Source organism: Drosophila albomicans, chromosome 2L (genome assembly GCF_009650485.2).
Source record: "Drosophila albomicans strain 15112-1751.03 chromosome 2L, ASM965048v2, whole genome shotgun sequence".
NCBI classification, from domain to species: domain Eukaryota; kingdom Metazoa; phylum Arthropoda; class Insecta; order Diptera; family Drosophilidae; genus Drosophila; species Drosophila albomicans.
This window is the reverse complement of record NC_047628.2, coordinates 9,861,627-9,884,627: the sequence shown is the minus strand read 5'-3', so window position 1 is coordinate 9,884,627 and position 23,001 is coordinate 9,861,627. Positions and strand designations below refer to the sequence as shown.

At 39.8% G+C, this 23,001-nt stretch overlaps 3 protein-coding genes across 7 annotated transcripts; 1 reads left to right on the top strand and 2 right to left on the bottom strand.

Moving 5' to 3' along the window:
- Positions 1 to 134: 134 nt before the first annotated feature.
- On the bottom strand, positions 135 to 11,604 carry LOC117563335 (lysine-specific demethylase lid). The gene is made up of 4 exons (XM_034241605.2): positions 11,407 to 11,604; positions 6,059 to 7,615; positions 4,588 to 6,002; positions 135 to 4,523 (listed from the first exon to the last, which is right to left on the bottom strand). The coding sequence occupies exons 2-4, from the start codon at positions 7,557 to 7,559 to the stop codon at positions 1,677 to 1,679; spliced, it is 5,763 nt and encodes a 1,920-aa protein (XP_034097496.1). The 5' UTR covers positions 7,560 to 7,615; positions 11,407 to 11,604; the 3' UTR covers positions 135 to 1,676.
- A 687-nt stretch (positions 11,605 to 12,291) lies between these two features.
- Positions 12,292 to 16,322, top strand: LOC117565381 (tetraspanin-17). Of its 5 annotated transcripts, none has more exons than XM_034244455.2 (6): positions 12,292 to 12,778; positions 12,841 to 12,921; positions 12,981 to 13,259; positions 13,333 to 13,443; positions 13,997 to 14,113; positions 14,221 to 14,865. In XM_034244455.2, exons 1-6 carry the CDS (start codon positions 12,494 to 12,496, stop codon positions 14,287 to 14,289), a joined length of 942 nt encoding a protein of 313 aa, XP_034100346.1. In that variant the 5' UTR covers positions 12,292 to 12,493; the 3' UTR covers positions 14,290 to 14,865. The 5 variants fall into 5 exon arrangements, 2 of the variants coding, with proteins under 2 accessions (XP_034100346.1, XP_034100347.1); XR_007954575.1 differs by lacking the exon at positions 13,333 to 13,443 and adding an exon at positions 16,024 to 16,322 and having other exon boundaries at positions 12,303 to 12,778; positions 14,221 to 14,374; XR_007954574.1 differs by lacking the exon at positions 13,333 to 13,443 and having other exon boundaries at positions 12,303 to 12,778; positions 14,221 to 14,374; positions 14,600 to 14,865.
- A 2,967-nt stretch (positions 16,323 to 19,289) lies between these two features.
- On the bottom strand, positions 19,290 to 22,199 carry LOC117565175 (beta-galactosidase). The gene is made up of 6 exons (XM_034244167.2): positions 21,950 to 22,199; positions 21,718 to 21,881; positions 21,153 to 21,303; positions 20,741 to 21,083; positions 20,537 to 20,684; positions 19,290 to 20,466 (listed from the first exon to the last, which is right to left on the bottom strand). The coding sequence occupies exons 1-6, from the start codon at positions 22,100 to 22,102 to the stop codon at positions 19,362 to 19,364; spliced, it is 2,064 nt and encodes a 687-aa protein (XP_034100058.2). The 5' UTR covers positions 22,103 to 22,199; the 3' UTR covers positions 19,290 to 19,361.
- Between the last annotated feature and the right edge of the window lie 802 nt (positions 22,200 to 23,001).

Sequence of the window (23,001 nt, the reverse complement as noted above, 5' to 3'; positions counted from 1 at the left end):
AATAGGTTGATTAATTGACTGAATTCATGTTTAAATAAAATACATTGTGATCTCCACGATTTTTTTTTTAAATACTATGTATATATAATTTATTTATATAATAGAATTACATATTGTGGGGGATCGCTTGAAGGAAAATAGGAGTGATAGGGTTTATTTGTTGGGTATTGATTGTGGGGGTTCGTTGAAAGAAATCGTACATTTTTAGCTTAATTAAATAAAATGGTTGCTCCTTAATATGGTAAGGTATTTTATTTTCTTTTCTTTACTTATTTTTTGTTTGGGGCTGTGTTGTATGCTGAAAACCCACTCGTAGTTTTATACACGCTTAAAAAATGATTTTACAAAGTGTTTTTCTATCGCATAATTCTAAGCATTTTCTTCTTTGCTTTTTTTTTGTTTGTTTTTGTTGTACGTTGAGAAGTGGTGTTATTTTGTTTTGCATTTTTTTTTAGTTTTTATTTGTTTTTGTTTCAAGTTGCTCTTATTACTCTTGCTCTCTAATCAGCTTACTAAATTTTAATTAAAAATTATACATTTCTTGTTTGTTTTTTTTTTATTATTATTATTTCCACTTGTATTTAAATATAAACTTAACATTAGGGTTGCAATTTATTTATATTAATATGTTTTATGATCTTTTGTTTTATCAACAAGTTTTTGTGTTTTGTTTTTTAGTTTAAACTTGGTTTTTATGCTACAAGATTTGTTGTTATTGGATTTTGTAGGAAAAACAAATAAAGAAAACATAGAAGATGAAAATAACATCGCGCCACGCGTTCAAAATTATCGCATATAACGTTTATGGAAGATATACATATATATATTTTTTGGATAGATATGTATGTGTATATAATTATAAAAATAACAATTAAATTTTACTTTGCTTTAACTTGAAGAAAACAGGAAAAAATATACAGAAGTAAAAAATAATAAGCAATTTCGAATCATTTTTCTTTCACAGATTCTTGTTTGTTTTTTAGTTAATAGATGCTCTTTGAAATTTTAAAAACGAAAAAACGCGCGCGCGTCGCACAAAACTTAAAGCGAACACAAAATGTAAATTAAATTAACAAAAAACTAATAATAGCAGGTAATGGTAATTATATATATCTAAAAATACACACATATTTATGATGTGTGCTTATGGTGTATATATATGTATATTATATAAAAGAACGTTTAACGAACGTAAAATGTTGTTTATCGTGACCACAAAATCTGTTTATATTTTGCATTTACAGTTGAATTGTCACTTGTTTACTTCTCAAGTGTGTCGGTGTGTGTGATTTGTTGTGGATTGGTTTTGTTTTCATATTTGTATTTTGAAATACGTTTGCGTTGCGTAATAATAGTAATAATTAGTAAATATGTACTACAAAAAACGTTCAAGTGACTGTTTTAATTTTTCTTTTGTTTTGTTTTACTAAAACATAGTAAATACCGTTAGCACAACAACAATGCGTGTGTTTCCGTGTCGGCTTTCCTCATAAGTGTTTGGGGGTCTGTTCTCTTGTATGTGTGTGTGTGTTGGGGGGTAATAATGTGTATAGACACTGCCATTGCAGTTTATCGATTATTCGCAAGCTTTAATCGAGGGTGCTGCCAACCTTTGTCAAATTGATGTTTATTTTATATTTTGCTTGCGATCTCTCTCTCGTTCGCTCACTCACTGTCTACCGCGCCGACTGCGCTGCCCGCTGCTTGGCTGGCGTCGTCGTTGTGCTCAATGTGAGGCTACTGGTTGTTGTAGTTGTTACGGTTAAACTGGCGCTACCGCTGCTGCCGGCCACGCCCACACTCACAGTCTTGGAACAGCGTATGCAAATGTAGTCGTCGTCTGCTTTAATCTGACTGCGATTCAGACCCACACAATACATGTGAAACCACTCATTGCAGCCACCATCGCATTGCACCCAGTCCACTTCTCGCCCCGTCGGCTTATGGCAATTCTCCGCTCGGCACTCCTCCTCGTCGTCTTCCTGCGCGGTTTGCTGTGTGCGTTGCGCATGCTTCTTCTGCCCACCGCCGCCTGCTGGCGTGTTGTTGCTGCCTCCTGTTGGAGTCGCGTTGCTCGCTGCATTACTATTGCTGCTGGTGTTGTTGTTATTGTTGTTAGTGGTTGTGGTGCGCTTACGTTTTTTATGCCCCGCTGCCGCGGGCGTTGGCGTATTCGCTGCCGCTCCGCCCGCTGCCGCAGTTGCAGCAGCTGCTGCTGTGGTGTTGCCACCATTCGCCTGCTTGTTTTCCGCATCCGCATCGACACCAGGCGATGTGCTCGCCTTGCTGTCACTCTTTCGCAGTGTTGTTGACTTCTTGCCCGGCGTCTGTTTCGGTGTGTTCTGTTTCTTACGCGGCACTGCAGCATTGCCACTGCTAGCATCATTGGAGCGTCGCTTCTTGCTGCGTGCCCCGCCATGGATGTTACTAGCGTTGCCGCCATTGCCACTGCCAGTGCCAGGACTTGGACTATTTTGCACTAGCAGACTGTCATTGGAATCTTCGGCTCCGCTGTGTATGCTGGATGAGGAGGCTACTGTGTTGTTGGGTGTGGTTGTTGTAGAGGAGGGTTGCTGCTGCTGCTGCTGTTGTCGTTGCTGCTGCTGTTGTTGCAAATGCTGTAGCACACGCGCTTTGGCCTCTGCCTGCAGCTTCGATGGCGGCATCGTTTCCAAAATACGCCACAACTCTTGCGTCTCGTCCAACGACACTTCCAGCAAATCACCCTCCATCATCAACTCAAGCAGATTCTCAATTTCGCTGTCGGAGAGTAGTTTCAAGAGATCAGTGCTGTTGCTGCTGCTGTTGTTGCTGTTATTGTTGTTGCCGCTTTGTGCATTACTCGTCGCCAGTCGCTGCTGCAGTTGGTCGTCCTCATCGTTGCTATAGCCATCCTCAACAATGCGCAGCCGGCACTCATCATCATCATCGTCGTCATCTACATCATCTGCATCCTCCGCATCCGATTCAGAGCGTGGCGTTGTTGTTGCATTGTTATCCAGCTTTGACGAAGAATTGTGTCCGCGTCGTGGCTTTCGTGGACTGTTGATGCTCCCCAGCCCAAGGACGGCACTATTGTTGCTGTTGCTTTCGCAACGACGCTTTTGCTGCTGCTGCAGTTGTTGCTGGCTGAGAATGGCTTCCAAGGCGGCGCTAACATCGGGACTGCTCAGTGCTTTGCGTGCACGATCCTGCCAGTTCATTGCACGCTCGGCCAAGCAACGCAGCGCTTCATCCTCAGGCAGACGCATGGGCAGCTGTTGCAGTTGCACCAGCAGCGGCAAGATGGTCTCCAAACGCGGTCGCTTCGATCGCACACAACTCGGGCACAACCACTTTGGTTGCACCGGCATTGTACTCACACCACCGCCGTTGACTGCTCCACCACCATTCTGCTGTTGTGGCAGAACTAGCGTGTGTGCTGTTGGCGGTGGAGGCACGCAATCATCGTGGAACCAGTCGCGGCACAACTGACAATTGTGCATGAGGCCACGAAATTCCGATTTGCAGAGACAAAACATATCGCGCAGCATATTCTTGGACATATTCTGACGCCGTAAGTCGCGCATGTCACGCAACTCTTGCTCCTCGGCATGCTTGAAGCTGGCCACAATTTCGGCGGGATTCTTATCCTTGAGGAAATCATCTTGGAAACGCGGCTTGAGATCCGAGTCAATGTTAATGGCATCTGCGCGCGGCATCAGCACCTCTAGAAGTGTATAGAATGTGCCCTTCTTTAAAAAGGCTTGTGCCGTATTTTCCTTCCACTGATGCGCGCTATTTAAATGGCCCTGCATCCGGCTTAGCTCCTCCAGCTGCAGCGGTATGCTTAAACCGCGCTCAATCATCGCCTCCAGCGTGTGACAGTAGGTCACATGATTGTTCTGCTGTAATTGCTCCACTGAGCGCAGCCATTCGCGTGCTTTACGCAATGCGTCCTTGAGCAAGCCATGCGATGGCACTTGTCCATTGATGTCGGTGGCCGACTTCAGAAACTGCTCTATCTCGGTTAGTTCGTGCTGTTGATTGAGTCGTCGGAAATATTTGGCTGCCTGCGATTCCCATGCTTCGATTGCGGCACCAATGTGCTGCAATTTGCGCATCTCACGATCTACATACGGATCCGTAGGATCCAAATCTGCGGCAGCTGTGTGCAGCAACGTCTTGACATCGTTGTAGGTTAACTTGGAGCTTGTCTCGCGTAAACCCTGCGACCGCTTGTACCATTTGCACTGCTTGAGTCGCTTCTGCAAATGATCCAGTTGCTGCAACTCTATGCGCAACGAGCTGCCCTCATTTATCAGCGTCTCCAGATCGTTCTCCTCGAGTGCCTCCAGTGAGAGTTGCAGCTGTGCCTCGGCACGCTCCACAAATTGTCGACCCAGCAGCAGTAGTTCACGCACCGAGGCACCCTCATCGATGATGCAGCATAGATTGTCAATCTCCTGTACAAATAGCTCCAACTCCTCCATAGTTAGTTTGTATTGTGCCGCCTCCTGATTGTGATCCGAGCGCGTACGCACCTTAAATACACACATAAAGTCAGATCTCAGTTTATTTTATCTATAAAACCAATTCCCTGCTTACCTTATTGATGCCCAGCTGTTGTATGACTGTAACGCATTTCTCTGCCTCAATTGCAGCGGCATTTAATCGATCGATAAGCAACGAAGGTGGAAACTTCTTGTTGTCCGCCTCCTTGCACAACTCCTGCAGTTCAGAGAGCGTCACCGATGTCGGTCCCTTGGCATCGACAATGTCGCGACAACGCGATAACCACCGTTCAAAGCTATGCGCCTTCACTTTCAGCTTTTGCAGCATCAACGGCATCTCGTCCAACGTATAGCGATAGATGAGCGTATGCTTCTCTGGCGCACAACCACAGAGCACTGTGTAATGGCGCAGACAGACAATCAGCTTGTCATTGCACTCGCAAGCCACGGCCGAGAGGAAGCATGTGGTGTTACACTCCTGACAATGACGTTCATCATCGTTGACCAGCTCAAAGGCGCGTCTTTCTGCTCGTGTGACGCCCCACTCCAAGAGGGATTTGCGCAGTTTCTTCTCGGTGTCCACCATTTCGGCCATATCAATGTAGCACGCGGTGGCAATGCCAAATGTCAGTTTGGCGGGCTCCAAAGCCATCTTGCAGACGAGTTCGTCGTGTGAGAAAACGCAAAAGCGTCGAAGCATCGAATAATGATTGACGCACTCGCGTCCCATTTTCAACCAATCGGCGGGCGCAAAGTTAACGGCCTCGGCGAAATTGTAGCCTTGATTGAAGCCGGCATGATAAGCACGCGGAAATGTGATGACAAACTCGCCGGCATGCTGATCGGTGCGATACACGGGCACCCCGTTGTTCATCAAGATGTTGGGATTCATAATCGTTACCAGTTGATGCAATAAATCTGGTTGCGAGGAGAACAATTCGGGCGCTGCACGCTTCATGGTCTCTTCAAACTGTTCGGCACACGAGCCGGGAACACCGTACCAGGTCTTTGGTTCGCCCCAATGCAAATAGTTAATCGAATAGCTCCAATGATCCTCATTGTGCCAGCAAAATGCCGCAAAACACATGCCCACATACATCCAGGGCGCATTCATGCCGCTAATATCGGCATTAATGTGCCCCAATATTGAATCCTCCAGCAGTGGTAGATTATTTAAATTCCAACTCGATTCGGCATACTCCTGATCCCCAGGTAGCAAATAGAGAGAGCTGCGTGTGGGAAAACCAGAACCATGATCCATGGTATGCAAATCGGCGCCATACTCCACGGTCACATCCTCGTCGATGGACGAGACAATGCGCCAGAATTCGCGCTCCACCTGCTCGGTGGGCACCAAGTGCACCGGTTTGCGGAAATATTCCTGCTTAAACTGATCGGCCATTTGGCCAAACTCCTGCAATGTGTACTCACGCTCCGCCTGCTCGAAGCCAAAGGCCTCTTGCGGCTTGCTCACTTCCTCCACAACGCAACGCGGACAGAGCCATTCACCTGAGCAACATAGAGATTAAAGATTGATTCTATATTTATTTTAGTGTTTTTCTCACCTTTTGGTATGCTGCTTAGTGGTGGCAACAAGCAGAAAGTGTGATAGCTATCGTCGCAGCCATCGCACAGCAGCATGGAGGCCTCAACATCGCCACGATTGCAAATATGACAGATGTACTTCATCAGTGGATCAATGAGCAGCTGTTGCTGTGGTTCTGTGCTCGCCTTCTTTTGCGTGGCACGTGTATTCGGAGTGGCAGCAGCACCTCCTGCTTGATTAGCGCCGCCAGTTCCAGTTGAATTGACGGCATTGAAGCTGCTAAGGAGATCCCGTTTGAAATCCTCCTTGGTCTCGGTCTTGATGGTGACTCCACCAGGTCCAGCTGCACCAGGTTTACCGGCCTGCCCGACCAAACCGCAGCTGGCATTAGAATTGCCAAACCGTTTGGAGCGACGTGTATTGTTCTCATTGGGCGGTGCAATCTGCTGGCGTGTGGGTATCTCGTGTGCCTTGTAATCAGTACCGCAATCCTCCAGCTTGACGGGCGTGCCACCCACAGCAGAACCACCTGCAGCCGCACCTCCAGGTCCCAGCACTTTACCAGATGTGTACACCTCAAAGGGATGTAATATGCGTTCATAGTGCGCCTTGAGGGTGGCGCCAACACTTTTGCTGGATGGATACTGCATGCGATTAGCCACCTTGGCCCATTTGCGCTCCTTGGTGGTCTGCTCCATGCCGCCCTCTTCGTGCACAATGCGATGCAAAGTATACAGATCCAATGCCTTGCGCTCCACCATTGGTATTTTCAATGAGGAACCCTGCAGTTCCCAGAATTTGGCAATTTGATCCAAGAAATTCAACTTGACACGTGTCTTGGCCTCCAACTCATTGAGTCGTTGCACGCGCGGCACAAACTGCAGTTTGTCCACATCAACGGCAAATGGCGGCGACCATTTCTCCGGTGGCAAGATTTTGGCAATGCCACACTTCTCAGCAACAGAGCGTATCTTGCTGATGTAGGCGAGGGGATTCTTAAACTCTTCGGCTGTGGGTCGAAACACTGGACACTCGGGCGGTGTATCAAAGTGGAATTCCTCATTCTTGCTCTGATCGAATTTGTTGGTGCTGTGCGGCTTCGTGTGCAGCGACTTCTTGTGCACCGATGGCGTCGGATGTGGACAACTGTTGTGATACTTCTTGCTGGCCGAGACACTGCTGCTGGCATGATTCATCGGCACGCTAGGCATTGGACGTTCCACGGAACTAGGTGCTGCTAATGATGCAGATGCAGCAGTTACTGGCGTCGATGATGTTGTTGTGGTTATGGATGATCCTTCATTGCTTGCCGCTGCAGCCTCGTTATTGTTATTGTTGCTGTTGTTGTTATTATTATTGTGGCTATGGCTCTTCTTGGCCGACTCGCTGCCACTTCCAGTTGAGTTGCGTGTGCGCAGGCGTCGCGCTGGTGTCACGGTGCCATTGGAGTTGCTACCTTGGCCGCTGCCGCCGCCAGCGTTGGCGACTTGGCTACTGTCCGCCTCGGCTTTGCCGGACATCTGGCTGTGTTTTGAATTAAATGTACTGCTGCAACGGCTGCTGATCTTGTTCAGCTCTGCAAACAAAATGGGATGAGATGCTCTTTAGTTATCTCAATTAAAAGAACAGTTAAAAATCACAGTTAACAACAGTTGTGGTTTATATTCACTCATTCATTTACGTTATGATTTGTATTTGTGTTTTCAAACAAAACAAAAATCCTCATCATGGTCAACTTCTAGTTTAAAGCAAGTGACAAGTGTGACCAGTAACGAAAGTATTTGATTGAAACATGGCGGCACTGTTCAACACTGCGGCACAGCAGCCTAGCTACAAAACTAAACGCATGAACGCACGGCAAGTGAAAAGATGTAATTGTAGCCAAGAGCGAGCAAACGAGAGGGCGAGTCAGGGTACAAGTTACGCAGCAGCAGCACATGCATGAGCAGCGCAACTAACCCACCCCTCTCTAACTCAATCGGACAGGTAAACAAAAGAGTAAACGGCGTTTATATTACATGTGTGTCTGTGTGAGAATATCTCTCACTCTCTTACAAGAGTAGGGGTTGGCTTTAAATCGGAGACAGAAACTGACAACAAGAAATGCAAGTCAAACACACACAAGCACACATATACATGTTTTACACACATTCGCAGTACAAGTGCGTTGTAGCACTAGCTCGTTCTCGCTCTCTCACGCTTGATTACATTATCAGTCAACGTTTTGTGATAATGATAAAACAGAATTGCAATAATATTGTGTCTATATGTGTATCAATAATTCGTAAAATACGCGAGCAATGCGTGGGCTGATTTAAAGTTTGTGCACAAACATAATTTTACATGTTATCATTTACGTATTTGTAGGTTATCAAAATTAGTGCTATGCTCATCAAAGCTTAATATAATTGGCGACTAACAGATACTCTGCAATTGTGCCAGATTGTGATCTATTAATTATTAATTTTCAGAGAAAAAAAAGTATCTAAATATTACATATGTTAGAATAGGTCATCCTTTATTCACAACTAAAATAATTGCATACCGCAAATGGAAAACTTTCTTTTAATTATTTTGATTTGAAATATTTTTGGACCGAAAAATCAAAGCAGCTGTGCGCAGCGATGCCAACTGCTTGACCGGGTGGCAGGCAAAGCGAGCAGGCAAATAAATGGCACACATACACACGCACACACATCAGATGACAAACAAACGCGTCTACGTGATCAAAGAACGCCTAACGGATGCGAGGGCAACGGGTGGGGGTGGCTTTCATGAGCTTGCGACGGCGTAACATTAGAGTGAAAGAGAGCAGCACAATGTGTGAGAGAGTCGTGAGAGTGCGATTGGGAGTTGAGTGTAAGTTTTGATGCATCGCGCAAAAGTGCAGTGTTGGTAAAAACACACATAACTCATTTGGATTGTTATTTATTTTTAAGTTCGTTGTTTTTGCGCATACATACTTATTTACATTCACACCATCCTGGAAGGCGTTCAGTGAGTTCACTGATTTTCTTATTGTCCACAAAACACTCTGTGTGTATGTGTTGAAATTTTATTAAAGCGTGCAACAGCGCCAAAGGAGAAATGAAAAGAATTTGTTGCATAGAAAAGTGGAGCGCCAAACACGCATACATTTATACTTTGAAAACATATACGTACATATGTATGTACTTACATTGTGTATGTATAACATAGCGACCAATTGGATATGTTTGCCTGTATAGTTTGCATGTAATCCAGTACTTCATACGTATGTATAAACATACTAATTTATGTATATACATATAATGTATTGCTTTTTCTTATTCCTACGAATTTAATTGCTATTTGCCTACTGCATATTTAATTGCAAAACTACACACACTTGCACAACGAAATTGTATACATTTCTGTATTTTGATTAAATTGAACAAGAAAAAAGAAGCCATATTGAAAAATGTCGTCGCCGGCAGCGACGTTGTTAAAGTTCCGGTTAAGGTTTTTTTTTTTGCAGCAGCGTCAAAATAGACAAAAGGAAGCCGCCGTTATAGTCGCTACATTCTGGGCGAAAAAAGCTTTGCCTTCGGTGGTTGTTGTTACAGCGCACATACATACATAAGCAGAAGCACACACACATATAGTTACAGGAAAAGGTCCGCATACAAAAGTGGGGCGACGATGTCGACAGCAGCGCCACCCCAAAAGGGAACAACAACAACATACTTCTATGCCAAATGAAGGGTGTGAGTGAAGTGGAGAGAGTATGAGCGTGTGCGTAGTTTTGTCATTTACTTGATCAGAAAGAAGTGCGTGAGAGCAATACATACATACATACATACATGGATATGTACATAAATACATCTTACATATGTGTACATCGCCTGGTCACACTGCTTTTGGAGTAAATCTAAATTGTGTTTTCGTTTTTCATTAATTGGGCATTTGGCAAATTATTGATTGGCAAAATTTGCGATGAGCACTGCACACGCTGCTTTGCCAACTATGAGAATTTCACAAAGTCTTGGTAATGTTGGCAAAGTTTTTCAACAACTTTTTTTGATGCCATATTGATCATACATACATATGTATGAATGTATATGTGTGTACACATGCTTTATGTTGAAAAATAAGTGAAGCCTAATAGGCCGCATGCTCTTCTGGTACTCTAATCTAAAGCGCCTCACGCATACAAAAGGGGTTTTATATAATTTCCATTTTCAGTCGAACGAACACACACACCCGTAAGCTCACTCACACATATACATTAGCTCGCACAGGTATATTATACGTATACGTATAGAAAACACACAGCAGCATTTCTCTATACATACACACACATACACATGTATTTATGTATGTATGTACATTTGTATGCTTAGTGAAATTAGCACTAAAATTCTTTTTACTATGTCAAATGCAATTGATTTAGCTGCATTTGAAAACGAAACGCTGCTTAGAAATTCGGTAAATTTTTCTCATTTTTTATTTGTTGCCAACCAAGCCCAGCAACAACAAGACTAGCAGAAATATAGTAAGCAGTTAACATAAAACGAAACGTTGACGTTGTGATTTTTACGCACTCTGTCCACCATATTGCACACTAAAATGTTTTATGTTTCACTGTATGTACGTATGTACATACATATTTACGTATATATATTGTTTGTTTGTATTTGTAAATGCAACACTGTACTTTTTACAAACTACACAATTTTGCCTAATTTAGTGGGGAGTGCAATTGAAATTGATATTGAAGCGTGGGATCACAATATTTGAAGGGATTAAACAGCGCTAGACACAAACTCGCACACAACAAGGAGGCAGCGCCGTCGACGTCGTCTTGGCTATGATGGCGACCAAAAAAGCAGAGAACGCACTTTACAGCCCTGTTAATAATTTTGCTTTCGTTGTCGCTCAGCTTGCTAATGTAATAAGTAGTGTGAGCTAATCACAAAAATCACACACATAATTCAATTCAATGACGGAAATATTGTTTTTTTTTGTGACTTTTAGGAGTGTGCGACGTACATTTTCACTTTTTATTACAATTTTTTTTTGTTTTTTTTTTTTCTTTTTTTAGTGGACTGCGCTGCAAGCAGTGGCCAAAGCAGCAGCCGCACACACATACAAAAGTTTTTTTCTTTGATTAAAACGCGGGGGGTTGATTCCAATTGTCTTTTTCAGGGCGCACTTATTAGCTTTAGTTGAGTTTTTATTGAATTTCAGTTGATTTAATCGTATGCTTTCGGCTTTGGCATATTATGTGTATACATTCTATCCATATTTCGCCTGCTAATTAAACATTTTTTCAGCTTCAGCCATCAGCGAAACTCACACACTCACACAGAGGGTAGAAGAAATATGTAGAGGAAAAACTAAACTCACTGTCGTCATAGGTAATTAGGGCCAAGCACGCTGTTTAAATGCGTGCACTTTGCCCAAAATATCGAATATATTCACCGCACAGAGCACTTGATTAGATTTGATTTATTTTCTTGTATTCTCAATTTGTATATTTTTATTTTTTTGTGGTACTGATCTCTTTCTCGACTACCTTTTCAACTGCACACGACGATGAAAATCAGTGTGGCTGGGCTATATGTCAAATAAAATACCGCAATGTCGCCTCAAGCACGCACACAGAAAATACTGCGGTTGGTATTGGTCTGCACTGGTAAAATGTGTGGACTATATTGCGTTGACTGTATGTAACTGTTAATGCGTGAGTGAGCTCTGTTGATTGAGGAGTCGTACTGCAGTTTAACATGCAGATCTGTATTTTTGTAGTCAAAGCTAGCTGGAGATCAGTTTCACAGAATGTTTCCAAAAATAAAAGACGTTTTTTTGCTTTTAAGTTGATAATTGTAAATTTTTATTTTAAAAGTATAAACAAAAAAATAAGATCTCAAATTATGTTTACGATGTTGCCCATTTGAATATTTTTCATATTTTTGTATAAGAGCTCGAACAACAATTTACAACAATCATTGCAGTGATATAAAATCTTAATATAAGTCTTTTTTTCATTCAATATATGTTTACATTTTATTTGGTAGAATGTTATTTTATTTAGCATTTAGCAGCAGCGACTATATCAATAGAAGCACTGCATATTCGGCAGTAGAACGTACTATCAAACTGAAACAGTCTGGCAAAGCAAATTGTAAAATAGTGGCAACGCTTACTGTGACATAGTGGCAACTTGTAAGCTTGCTGTTGTTAACTGTTATTAACATAACAGACTATTCAAAACAGACTATCGGATCTCTCTTACCAACTTACAGGTATTGGCCAATTGCCATCTATCGTCTCAGTCGCACAACTGCTATGTCGAAAAACTGTGGCTGGTAAACACAGCTTTTCGTCGATTTTTAGTAAAAAAAAATTGTCAACCATAAAAAGAGTCATTAGATTTCAAAAGCGGTCAAATATTAGTAGTCGTAGTATTAGAATCTGAATCTGTTATCGTAAAATGCCTGCGGTGCGAAAATATCGACGCGAAACAAGTGAAATCAGTTGCTGCCTCAAATACTTGCTCTTCACCAGCAATGTACTCATCTGGATGGCAGCGCTTCTTGTCCTCGCTATTGGCATTTGGGCCTGGACCGAGAAGGATATGTTCCGCAACATTAGCAAACTTACATTCATTGCTTTGGATCCCGCCTTCGTACTCATCATATTGGGCACCATCACATTTATGCTCGGCTTTATGGGCAGTGTGGGAGCGTTGCGTGAAAATACTTGTCTTCTGGGAGCTGTGAGTCGACAAGCTTGGTAAACCAGATATATATAATATATGTATATATATTTCATTTACAGTATGCCATATTTTTGAGCGTGCTGCTGCTCAGCGAAATTGGCTTCTGTGGCCTGGCATTTGTGCTCAAGGACAAAGGCTGGGTACGTCAATAATGAATTATAATTAAATTATTAGTATTACTTACCTTTAATTTTTGTAGATTAAAGATCAGGCCACGGAGGGATTGCGCGCCTTTATCAAACATTATCGCGAGGATCCCGATCAACAGAACTTAATTGATTGGATTCAAGAGGATTGGCTGCAATGCTGTGGCATTGATGGGCCCAAGGACTGGGATAGCAACAACTATTTTAATTGTTCGTCCATTGCTATTGGCAGTCGAGAGGCCTGCGGTGTGCCCTTCTCCTGCTGTCGCCGTCGACCGCAGGAGGTGATTAAGAACAAGCAATGTGGTTACGATGTACGCAAGGAAGGCTACGTAAGTCACAATTCAGTGAGGAGTTTTAATTGTAGTTCTAACAATTTCCGCATATAAATTGATACACATGCAGCCTGTGGATAGGAATATTCATGAGCGTGGATGTTTACGCGCTGGCGAGGATTGGCTAGAAACGCATTTAATAGGCGTCGCAGCCTCGTGCGTTGCCCTGCTCATTATGCAGGTGCTGTCATCAACTTTAAATTATATTTATCTCAATTTATATTGTGGTTTAAAACCACTGCTTTTATAAGTTATTACTTTGTTTTGTGATTATTTCTCGTTGATTTTAAATAGAAGTTTCAGTTTTAAAAAAGAGCTTGGACCCCATAAATAATATTATGAAATATTCTAAATCAGCATCAAAAGCTGAGTTGACTTGGCTGTATCCGTCTGTATGTCCGTACTGACACTTAGATCTCATCAACTCTAATAGTTAGGGACAACGGAGAAAGCGGTTCTATCCTATTTATAACTTAATTTTCAATAGCGGCTAATAGTTTCTATTTATCATCCGATACGAAATTAAACCTTAACAGTTTAAAGTGTATATTGTCCAATAAGTTGATAAGCTGCCAGGAGCTGGCTATAATTTTTCACAATTTATATAATTGATATTATATTTTTCACTTAAATTTGATTTATTTATTTATATTTCATTTATTTATATTTTCTTTATTATTATATTTGTATTTTTTTTTGCGTTGCTTATGTTTTCGCATTTTTTTTAAATACAGAATGGAGAGTTGTCGAAGATCATTTATGAAAAAGGCTGCGTTCAGGCTGGCGAAGAGTGGATCGAGCATAATTTAATTATAATTTCAACGGCCGCCATTGGTGTTATGTTTTTCCAGGTCTCAGTTTTGTTTCACTATTTTATTTAATTTTTTTTTTGTTTATTTTTCTTTATATCCATTCATTGAATAGAATTGCAATACTAATTTATATCGTATTCTTACAGATCCTCGGCATTTGTTTTGCGCAGAATTTACGTGCCGATATCTATACGCAAAAATCGAAATGGCACTGACAAATGGCTCACGCTGCCCCCACAGCACTTTAGAAAGAGTTATTAAAGTAATTAGTGATTTAACGCGCTGGAGAATTGAGATAAGGTAAGAAGAACACCAGCAACAATAGAACAACAACTAGAACAACTATAACAATGGATCTACGCTTCGGTTAGTACACTATACACTATATACTATACACTATAAATACCTAAACTAAATGTGTGTCTACTAAAAGAAAAAAACAAACGAAATAACGCATTCCGTCTCCATGGACATTGACTAAAAACTATTCACTAGGTTGCCAAATTTTTTTGCTGTTTTACGTAGGCTTCTCTTTAAATCTAAAACAAAATCAAACAAAGACGAGGAAAAAAGAAAACGACAATTTGCATACATTTTCTATACATTTTTACACAACGTGAAAACAAAATGATGGAGAAGAAAATAACAAAAAAAAAGAGGAAAAATATTACTCGAAATGCAGCTGTGATATATTTTTAATGAATGTATAGAAATGAGACAAACCAAAATGCATATGCAAATAAATTTTCACACACAATAAATAAAAGTAAATTCAAAGAAACACAAAATCAGAGCAACTGACTTCGGGTTACCGAAGATTTAATATCCTTGCAGTTTTTTATATTTTATTTACTGAATACTTGAGTAAAATAATATAATTCCGGTTAATTTTGAATTTAAATTCGTCTTTTAATTAATAACCTGACTAGAATTCAATATGGGACAATATATTTCGGCAATCGTATTCATTACTTCAGAGGTAAAAGAGAGAAAATCAAATGCTCAATTGCAAGGGTATTAATTTCAAAATAATTCTTACAAAACTCTTCCTAATGTAAGCAGCAAAATCTATTACTACAAAAACCTACAACAAATTGATATTAATTGCAGTATTTTTGTAACAATAATACTTAAAAGATGCAGGCAACAAATATTTTTGTGTGGGGGCACAAAAAAAAATATACAGATTGTTTTTCGACGAGCTTAAATGAAAATGCGTGGTATGTGAAAAGATATTAGCACATACTATATACATATATATTTTTGCGAACTAATTTAGTTTATGATTTATTATTTACATTATTTCCAAGGGGCCGCACGTCTAACCTTCGATTATTATTGTATAATCTTATACATAACGACTTGCAACTAATTACGTGAGTTGGGTACGCAATGGGTTTTTACAAAAGACTGCTGTCGAATTAGTCGAAAGATATTTGGAATATAATATTTGAAATTATATCTATAAGAGGTTCGATGCAGCTAATATAAGTGCTTAGTATATTATTAAATATGAGGTCTATTGAAAAGGGTTGTAAAACGATACAAAATAAATCAATCTATTTGCTATACACACACACACACACACACACACACACTTACTATAACTAAGTGAATGAACTCAGAACAAGTAGGTGAAATAATTACGAGTATACGTCTGAGTTGTAATAGAATCAGTGAACAACTGTTAGTTTTTTCTTCCTATGCAACACACACTGCCCAATAAGAGATCCTTATTTTAATAATAGATCTACTCAAATTTCGGAGCATTTTTATCTAATAAAAAACATTTTTTGAAATACTCCTCTTGAGAAACTCATAAATTGTAAAATTCACAATAAAATATATAGATTGAATATTTTGACTGCAAAATTTACTTTGCAAGAAATCTGAATCTCCATTTGCCAATGAACAAAAACAGAAAAACAAAATTTTATTTACAATTTAAGGCCAAGTGAATTTGATTTGTGCAATAAAAGTGAAAACAATGGCTGAAAATTAAAAAAAAAAAAAAAAAACGCTACCGAATACCGAGAAAGTCAATTGTGAACGAGCTAAATTTATTATTAGAATTGCTAAATGATAAATTGTAAACACAATACCAGTCAGTAAATGAAATTAACAATTTTAATTAGTTAAGAAATGTTTATTGTAAAATGTATTAACAGCTACGATTAGCTTGTCATGGTTGTTGTTGCGACAGCAAAATCAAAAAAACTGCTTCTAATTAAATAAAGAAACGCTTGTAAATTATAAATATAAACCGACTTTTTAGTAATCTGCTGTGCCTTACTGGGAAAGAGAATTAAATATTTCATTTGAATTTTTGATTTATTCCATGTAAGTACATATGTTTATAATATTAAAGGGATGAAGATGTTATTCACCGAAGGAGTCGGAGTAGGAATAATTAAAGCTCTGAATTCGAACAATTATTGTTGCAATAATTATAGTAACATTTTCCCTTTTGTAAGCAGTGAAGTCTATAGACAACAGAACTAACAATAATTGATATTAATTGCTGAATTTATGTAAGAAAAAAAGTTAAAAGAATTAATCGTAAGATATTTGAAATATTAGAAATGTATAAGAAGTTTGGTCGAATATCATTTTAGTTGCATGATCATAAGATTCTTTTTTGCTTCATCCGCAATAAGTTGGAGGATTATCTTAGTTATATTGCAATCTAACTGGTTTTTATTTATTGTAAATGACTAACAACATTATTTCAGATTTTTAGATTGAATAAACGAATTATTCATCTACATCAAATCTAATTACAAACAATTAGATACAATGAGATGATTATAATTGACGAATTTGAGTATCTTTTTAATATGTTGCATATTTCTATAACGACCTTGAACTAACAGAAGAAGACACATAAGCTTTGGGCATTTGTTAATCGACCAGTAAATATTTGATTTGCATCAACTTCCATTTGCTTCATTTCTTAAGCAACACGTGTGTAAATATGAATGCCAATAAATCTGTGAATATTTCATGTGTGCCGAGTTGCAGTTGCTAAAAATACGAAACGTGCGATTAATTGAATGCCCATTCAAGTGTAAACCATTACGTGTAATGTCCATGACGTAGCTTAGACTCAATGCCAAAAAAGTGCCACCACCTGATGTAAATGAAACAGATTCAACATTTGTGATATTAGTATGATTGAATTTAACTTTATTTAAATAGAGAAATATGTTTCGCAAATACTTGCAAGAATCTTCTACCTCGACTGAGATGTTGCCATCTCGTGATTCCTTTACGTTTGCCAGTTATTGGCACACTTTGGTTGGCTGGAGATCTCCGGCTACGAATCGGTCAAGTCGCTTGATGTACATAATGTATTCTATAATTGTAACGTCGTTGGGTTTCTATCTGCCATTTGGCATGATAATAAGCTATGTGAGGGAGTTCAATAACTTTACGCCAAGTGAACTAATTGATCGGTTCAGTTGGTTTTTAATACACCTACCGGATTGATTAAAGGTGCTATCTTTTGTTTTTCTGTGTGGCGATTAGAGAAAGCTAAGGCGTTGCTGGATCAATTAGACAAGAGTTGTGTTACCCAAGAGGAAAAGTTGCAAGTGCATCGTTCAACCATACGCTCCAATAGTATTTCCTTCGTCTACATAATCATTTATGTTTTCTATCCACTGACTTCAATTTGCACAGCTATTATCAATGGTGTTGCACCCTGGAATGTCTATAATCCATTTCTGAACTGGCGTGATGGTAAATGGCAGTTGGGGCTAACCGTTGTAATTGAATATTTGGTGGTCTCCATCATTACCTACTATCATCTTGCGATCGATATGTGCCCGACTCTATTTGGTATGAATATTCGGCTTCACTTGAATTTATTGAATCAGCGTATTCAGAAATTGCGAACGGGTGACACTGAATCCGAAGATAAGGACTACGAAAAACTAGTTGGCTGCATCAATGACCATAAGACTATACTAAAGTGAGTGATGAATCTGACTTGCGGCCGTAATTAATTGGTGTACTTATAGGTATTGCAACGTCTCGAGACCTCTCATTTCGCGTTTTATCTTTGTTCAGTTTATTATGGTTGGCATAATATGTGGTCTTTGCTTAACGAATTTAATCTTTTTCGCCGACTTGTGGACATGCATGTCTACTATATCCTATATTTTTGGTTGCATTTTTCAAACATTTCCCTTCTGCTACATCTGCAACTTGTTGGATGATGATGTAAACGAGCTGACTTTGAGCATATTCCAATCAAATTGGTTTGGTTGTTCTCGTCGTTATAAGTCCTCTCTGCTGTACTTCATGCACCAGGCTCAGCAACCAATTCATTTTACAGCTGGCACCATTTTTGACATATCTTTGGCCACTAAAATAAGCGTACGTATTTTAACATATAACATTCGATATTTATATATACTTATTTGAAAATGTTTACTTTATTTATTTAAGCTGGCGAAATTTGCATTCTCGGTGGTTACAATAGTACAACAATTCAATCTGGCTGAGAAATTGCAAAAAAAATGAATATGCTTGTTATCATATGTATAAATATACAGAAGATACAAATAACATTTTAAAAAGCACACAGTAAAAATAATCTGCTATAAATTAACCAAGTTCAATATAATGCGATGTCCGAATATGGCTAATCTCGCTTTTTCAGAATGTTTGTTTTTGATACCCTTGAAACACAATTATAAATATGCTTGTTAACAAATAAATATACTGAATATGCTTGTTAGCACATAAATATACTAATAGTCACAGTTTGAAAAGCACACAGTAAAAATAATCTGATATAAACTACCCAAGTTTAATATAATGCGATGTCCGACTTTGGATAATCTCGTCTTTTCAAAATGTTTGTTTTTGATACCCGTGAAACCAACTTAATACTAAATGCACACTTAACAAATAAATCGAACAAATTCTATCATGAATCATTTATTTGGTTTATAATTAAATTTATTTAAAAACTTACAATAAAATAAAGTGAATTGATAATTTAACTCAAAATTCCAATGAAAAAAAGAAGAAAATTCAAAACCATGAGATTTTGGCGAATGGCTGAAATTTTTATAATCTTAATCGAATACAAAAAGAGTGAATCATAAATTATTGCAAATTAATATACTATAAAAATAATACCGATGATAAATGAAATTACCAATTTTAATTAGTTAAGAAATGTTTATTGCAAAATGTATTAAAGCTAAGATTAATTTAACAGCAAAATTAAAATATTGCTTCGAATTAAATAAACAAACGCTTGCAAACTATAAATCTAAGTCGACTTTTTAGTGATCTGCGGTGCCTCGTTGGACTCACCATCCAACTGAGCCACTGCATCCAATTGCACCGCAGGCAGCTCCGATCCATTGACGGTCTTATTGCATCGCTGATACTCCAAAAGTACCAACGAATTCTCACCCACTTTCAGGAGTTCATTGGGCACATAGAGTGTAATTTGTGGACCTCCCAGCGGCCAATAGCGTCCCAGATTAAAGCCATTTACATAGGCAACACCTTTGCCCCAGCCAGCCATGTTGAGATAAGTGTCTCCTACTTCCTGAACCGAAAAACTTCCTGTATACGCAATGGGACCAGTGCGCAACAAACGCTGCTCGGCAATTTTGGGATCAAGAGCAACGTCAGCACGCTTCGCAAGCCAGGCTGCGATGGTAGCTTCCTCTAGAGGAAACGCTGTGGTCGTCCAGTTCTCTAGGGGCAAGTCGCCACCATTGTGCAACTGCATTGTTATCTGGCCAAAGATACCTTTGGTGTCGTTGGCACGATCGTAGTTGATGCGTCCCTGGTTCTCGACCAAAAGCTGCAGCGTGCTGCCCCAGCCCTTGCTCAAGGGCAGCTGATAGATACGCGCCTCCCTAGACAGTGTGCCCACCAATTGGCGATCTACAAAGACATGAGCGCGATCGCGTAAATCTTCCACCTTTAAGAGTGTTGGATCCAGATCCATGTCGGGCAGCGTTGTCTCGTACAACAAGAGTCCAGAGTATTGATCGACTTCCTCAAAGGATTTGGGTTTCTCTGCGATGACAGGTGTGCCCTTGGACAGCGCAGCACGTCCTTCAGGCGAGAGCAGCTCTAAGGCAGGCGTCAACTCCACTTTGCCATAGGCCAAACGCTTGGCCGGTTCAAGAGTTATCTGCGGTAATTCCAGCACCTCGCCAATCACCTGCTTGACCAGCTCATACTTTGTGGTCACGCCACCCGCTTCATCCATCACAGCATCGTAGTCATAGCTGGTTATATCCGCCGCATAGCCAATGCCACCATCCAGATCGTAGTTGGCGCCGGCCGTGAAGCCGAAATTGGTGCCACCAAAGAACATGTAGAGATTAACGCTAGCATTGTAGCTGAGTATTGTTCTGGAAGCATTTAAGAGAGGGAATTCTATTGAATTCAATTATATAATATTATTTTTTACGTAATACACACTTTAGGGCATCGGCCACTTCTTGGCCATCGCGTCGCTGATTCGTCTCCTGCCAGTGCGTCAACCAGCCGGGATAAAACTCTGAGTTGACCAGCGGACCAGTTGGCTGCAGTTCACGCAACATTTTCCAAATGTTTTCGATCTCAAATACTACAGGATTTTCAATCTATATTAATCTGCATGCAACTTGAATGTATGCTACTTACTGCGATCGATGCCAAAGTCTGTGGTGGCAAACACATTCTCAATCTTGCCGCAGCTCATTCTTTCATTGGGTATATCGACGGTAAAGAGCAGCGCTTTATTATCCACATACTTTTCGGTCTCATCGCGCAACCAATTCAAATAGTCGTGATCACAAGCATAATATGCTGCATATTCATTCTCAACCTGCACCATTATAATCTTGCCACCGTTGCCAATCAGCAAATGCTGCAACCGTGGCATAAGCTGAGCATACCAAATGCCCACCTCCTTAATGTAATTCGCATCGTTGGTGCGCACTTTAATATCCGGATATTTGGTGAAGAGCCAGTGGGGCAAACCACCCTATAAATGATATACATATATTGAACTTCATAAAGGTCATTCAGTTGCCTATTGTTATCAGTGACTTACGTTATCACGCTCTGCGCAAATATATGGGCCGGGGCGAAGTATGATATAAAAGTCTTCCTCTTGCGCAATTTCTAGAAACTTCACCACATCGGCGATGCCCTCCCAGTTGTATTCGCCATTGTGTGGATTGTGCAGCGACCACTCAACATAGCTGATAAAAGGGGGAGTACATAATTAGATATTTAATTTACATACGTATATATGGTATTAAGATTTAGTATACATGTCAGTCAAAAGATAAAGTGTGTTTACAAGTCGAAAAAAGCGAAAGCCTAATCGTTTACTCGAGTATGCAATTTAATAAATATTTAGATAACATATCTGAGTAAAAGTACCACCAATATTTTCTAATTTTAAGATCTTTCTTTTACTATCACACTAACTATTTCGGATTGCAATTGCGTCACAAGTTTATTCTTAAGCTCAATTGAAAATTTCTTTTGTTGCCCCGCTTATCAGAAGAGTTTGCTTATTAATAGTTTCCTCATTCAAAGTTCACACAGAGTTTTTCTATAGTCACGTCCTACACTATGAACTGTACTTTATCTCGTATCTTTTTACTCACGTATCCAAGGCATTGAGACCTGATGCTCGCATTGTGCGCAGACGGCTTCGCCAGGCATCGGGCAGGGCACGGAAATAGTGGAATGATCCAGAGACATATCGAAAAGGTTCTCCATTCAGGAGAAATGTGTTCGCTGTGTGATCAATGCTAAATGGAGGCGTGTCCTAAAGTTTGCAATTAATACGAGTGTTAATTATTGCATAAACAATACAAGTTTCCAAAAAGCTCTCACCTCTGTTACGACATCGTCGCTGCTGCTGAGTCCCACGCAGAGGCCAACAGTCAATGCGATCACCAAAATTAAAACACCGCCGCTCATGGCCAATGTTAGTTTGCGAGTGCAGCGAAAGCCGCCGCCGCCGCCAGTTTGAGGCGCGCTGCTCATTGTTAATGCGTATGTGTGCTTTTAAGCTCAAGTAAGCGCAGCTTTAAGCTCTTTCGCGTAGCGTAACTTACAACTGATCACCAGCACTGCTCGCAGTCGAATGTCAATGGGATTGCATTGAGTTGGGCAGGCACTTTGATCGCACACTTCATTTGCTTGTTGTTCATATACATACTATTCTGATAAGTCCGCCTGGAGTGGCTGATAAAGCTAATGCCGGGCTTAAGTTGAATGCCTGTGGAATCGTAATTGTTTTTAAACAATCGCTAATATTCCACTAAGCAAGTATGCGCTTATCGCTATTGATTCAAGTAGTTATAAATAATTATGGTTATATCTAATCTATAATCCTTGTAAATGAAATCTGTGATGTTCCAATTGATAATCTTAATCAAGTTTGGTCTTTGGATGACAATAAAAAGTAATTAAGACCTAATTATCGATTGGGGCTTTTCCCATTTTCGCCCCACATATCACTATTACAAAAAGAAATTATAAATTATTTCACATAGAATTTTCTTTGCAATAAATGGGAGAGACATGAATGCATAGGAAAGTAAGTTTAATGTATTTTTCTAAATTTAATTGGAGAGTGAAATTGAGTAATGGAAGATAAACATTATTGACAATGTTGTAGACTGCAGATTTTGAAACAAATATCTTTTTTAATGGTATGCGATTGAATCCAAATATACCCTTAGTTATAAGTGTTTTATTTAATTTTAATATTTAAAAAAAATTTGTAAGTTTAAAAGAGATTTACTCTTTAGGTTAGCTGTAAAATAGTTTTTTTTTAGTATTGTAATTTTTCATTCCCCGATCGTTTTATAAAGCCACTGATTTTTTTTCTGTGAACATTTTAGTCGGGTCTCATCTCAACATTCGTCCCTTTCTGTTTA

What these genes read in the sequence shown, in the direction of transcription:
- LOC117565175 (XM_034244167.2), bottom strand. Translation starts at nt 22,102, where the DNA reads ATGAGCAGCGCGCCTCAAACTGGCGGCGGCGGCGGCTTTCGCTGCACT. An exon ending in GGTCTCAATGCCTTGGATAC is followed by an intron (nt 21,304 to 21,717) that starts GTGAGTAAAAAG and finishes CCCTTTTATCAG; the next exon opens with CTATGTTGAGTGGTCGCTGC. An exon ending in GAAGTGGCCGATGCCCTAAA is followed by an intron (nt 20,467 to 20,536) that starts GTGTGTATTACG and finishes AAATGCTTCCAG; the next exon opens with AACAATACTCAGCTACAATG.
- LOC117565381 (XM_034244455.2), top strand. Translation starts at nt 12,494, where the DNA reads ATGCCTGCGGTGCGAAAATATCGACGCGAAACAAGTGAAATCAGTTGC. An exon ending in TGCTCAAGGACAAAGGCTGG is followed by an intron (nt 12,922 to 12,980) that starts GTACGTCAATAA and finishes TAATTTTTGTAG; the next exon opens with ATTAAAGATCAGGCCACGGA. An exon ending in ATGTACGCAAGGAAGGCTAC is followed by an intron (nt 13,260 to 13,332) that starts GTAAGTCACAAT and finishes ATACACATGCAG; the next exon opens with CCTGTGGATAGGAATATTCA.
- LOC117563335 (XM_034241605.2), bottom strand. Translation starts at nt 7,559, where the DNA reads ATGTCCGGCAAAGCCGAGGCGGACAGTAGCCAAGTCGCCAACGCTGGC. An exon ending in ACTAAGCAGCATACCAAAAG is followed by an intron (nt 6,003 to 6,058) that starts GTGAGAAAAACA and finishes TATGTTGCTCAG; the next exon opens with GTGAATGGCTCTGTCCGCGT. An exon ending in AACAGCTGGGCATCAATAAG is followed by an intron (nt 4,524 to 4,587) that starts GTAAGCAGGGAA and finishes TGTGTATTTAAG; the next exon opens with GTGCGTACGCGCTCGGATCA.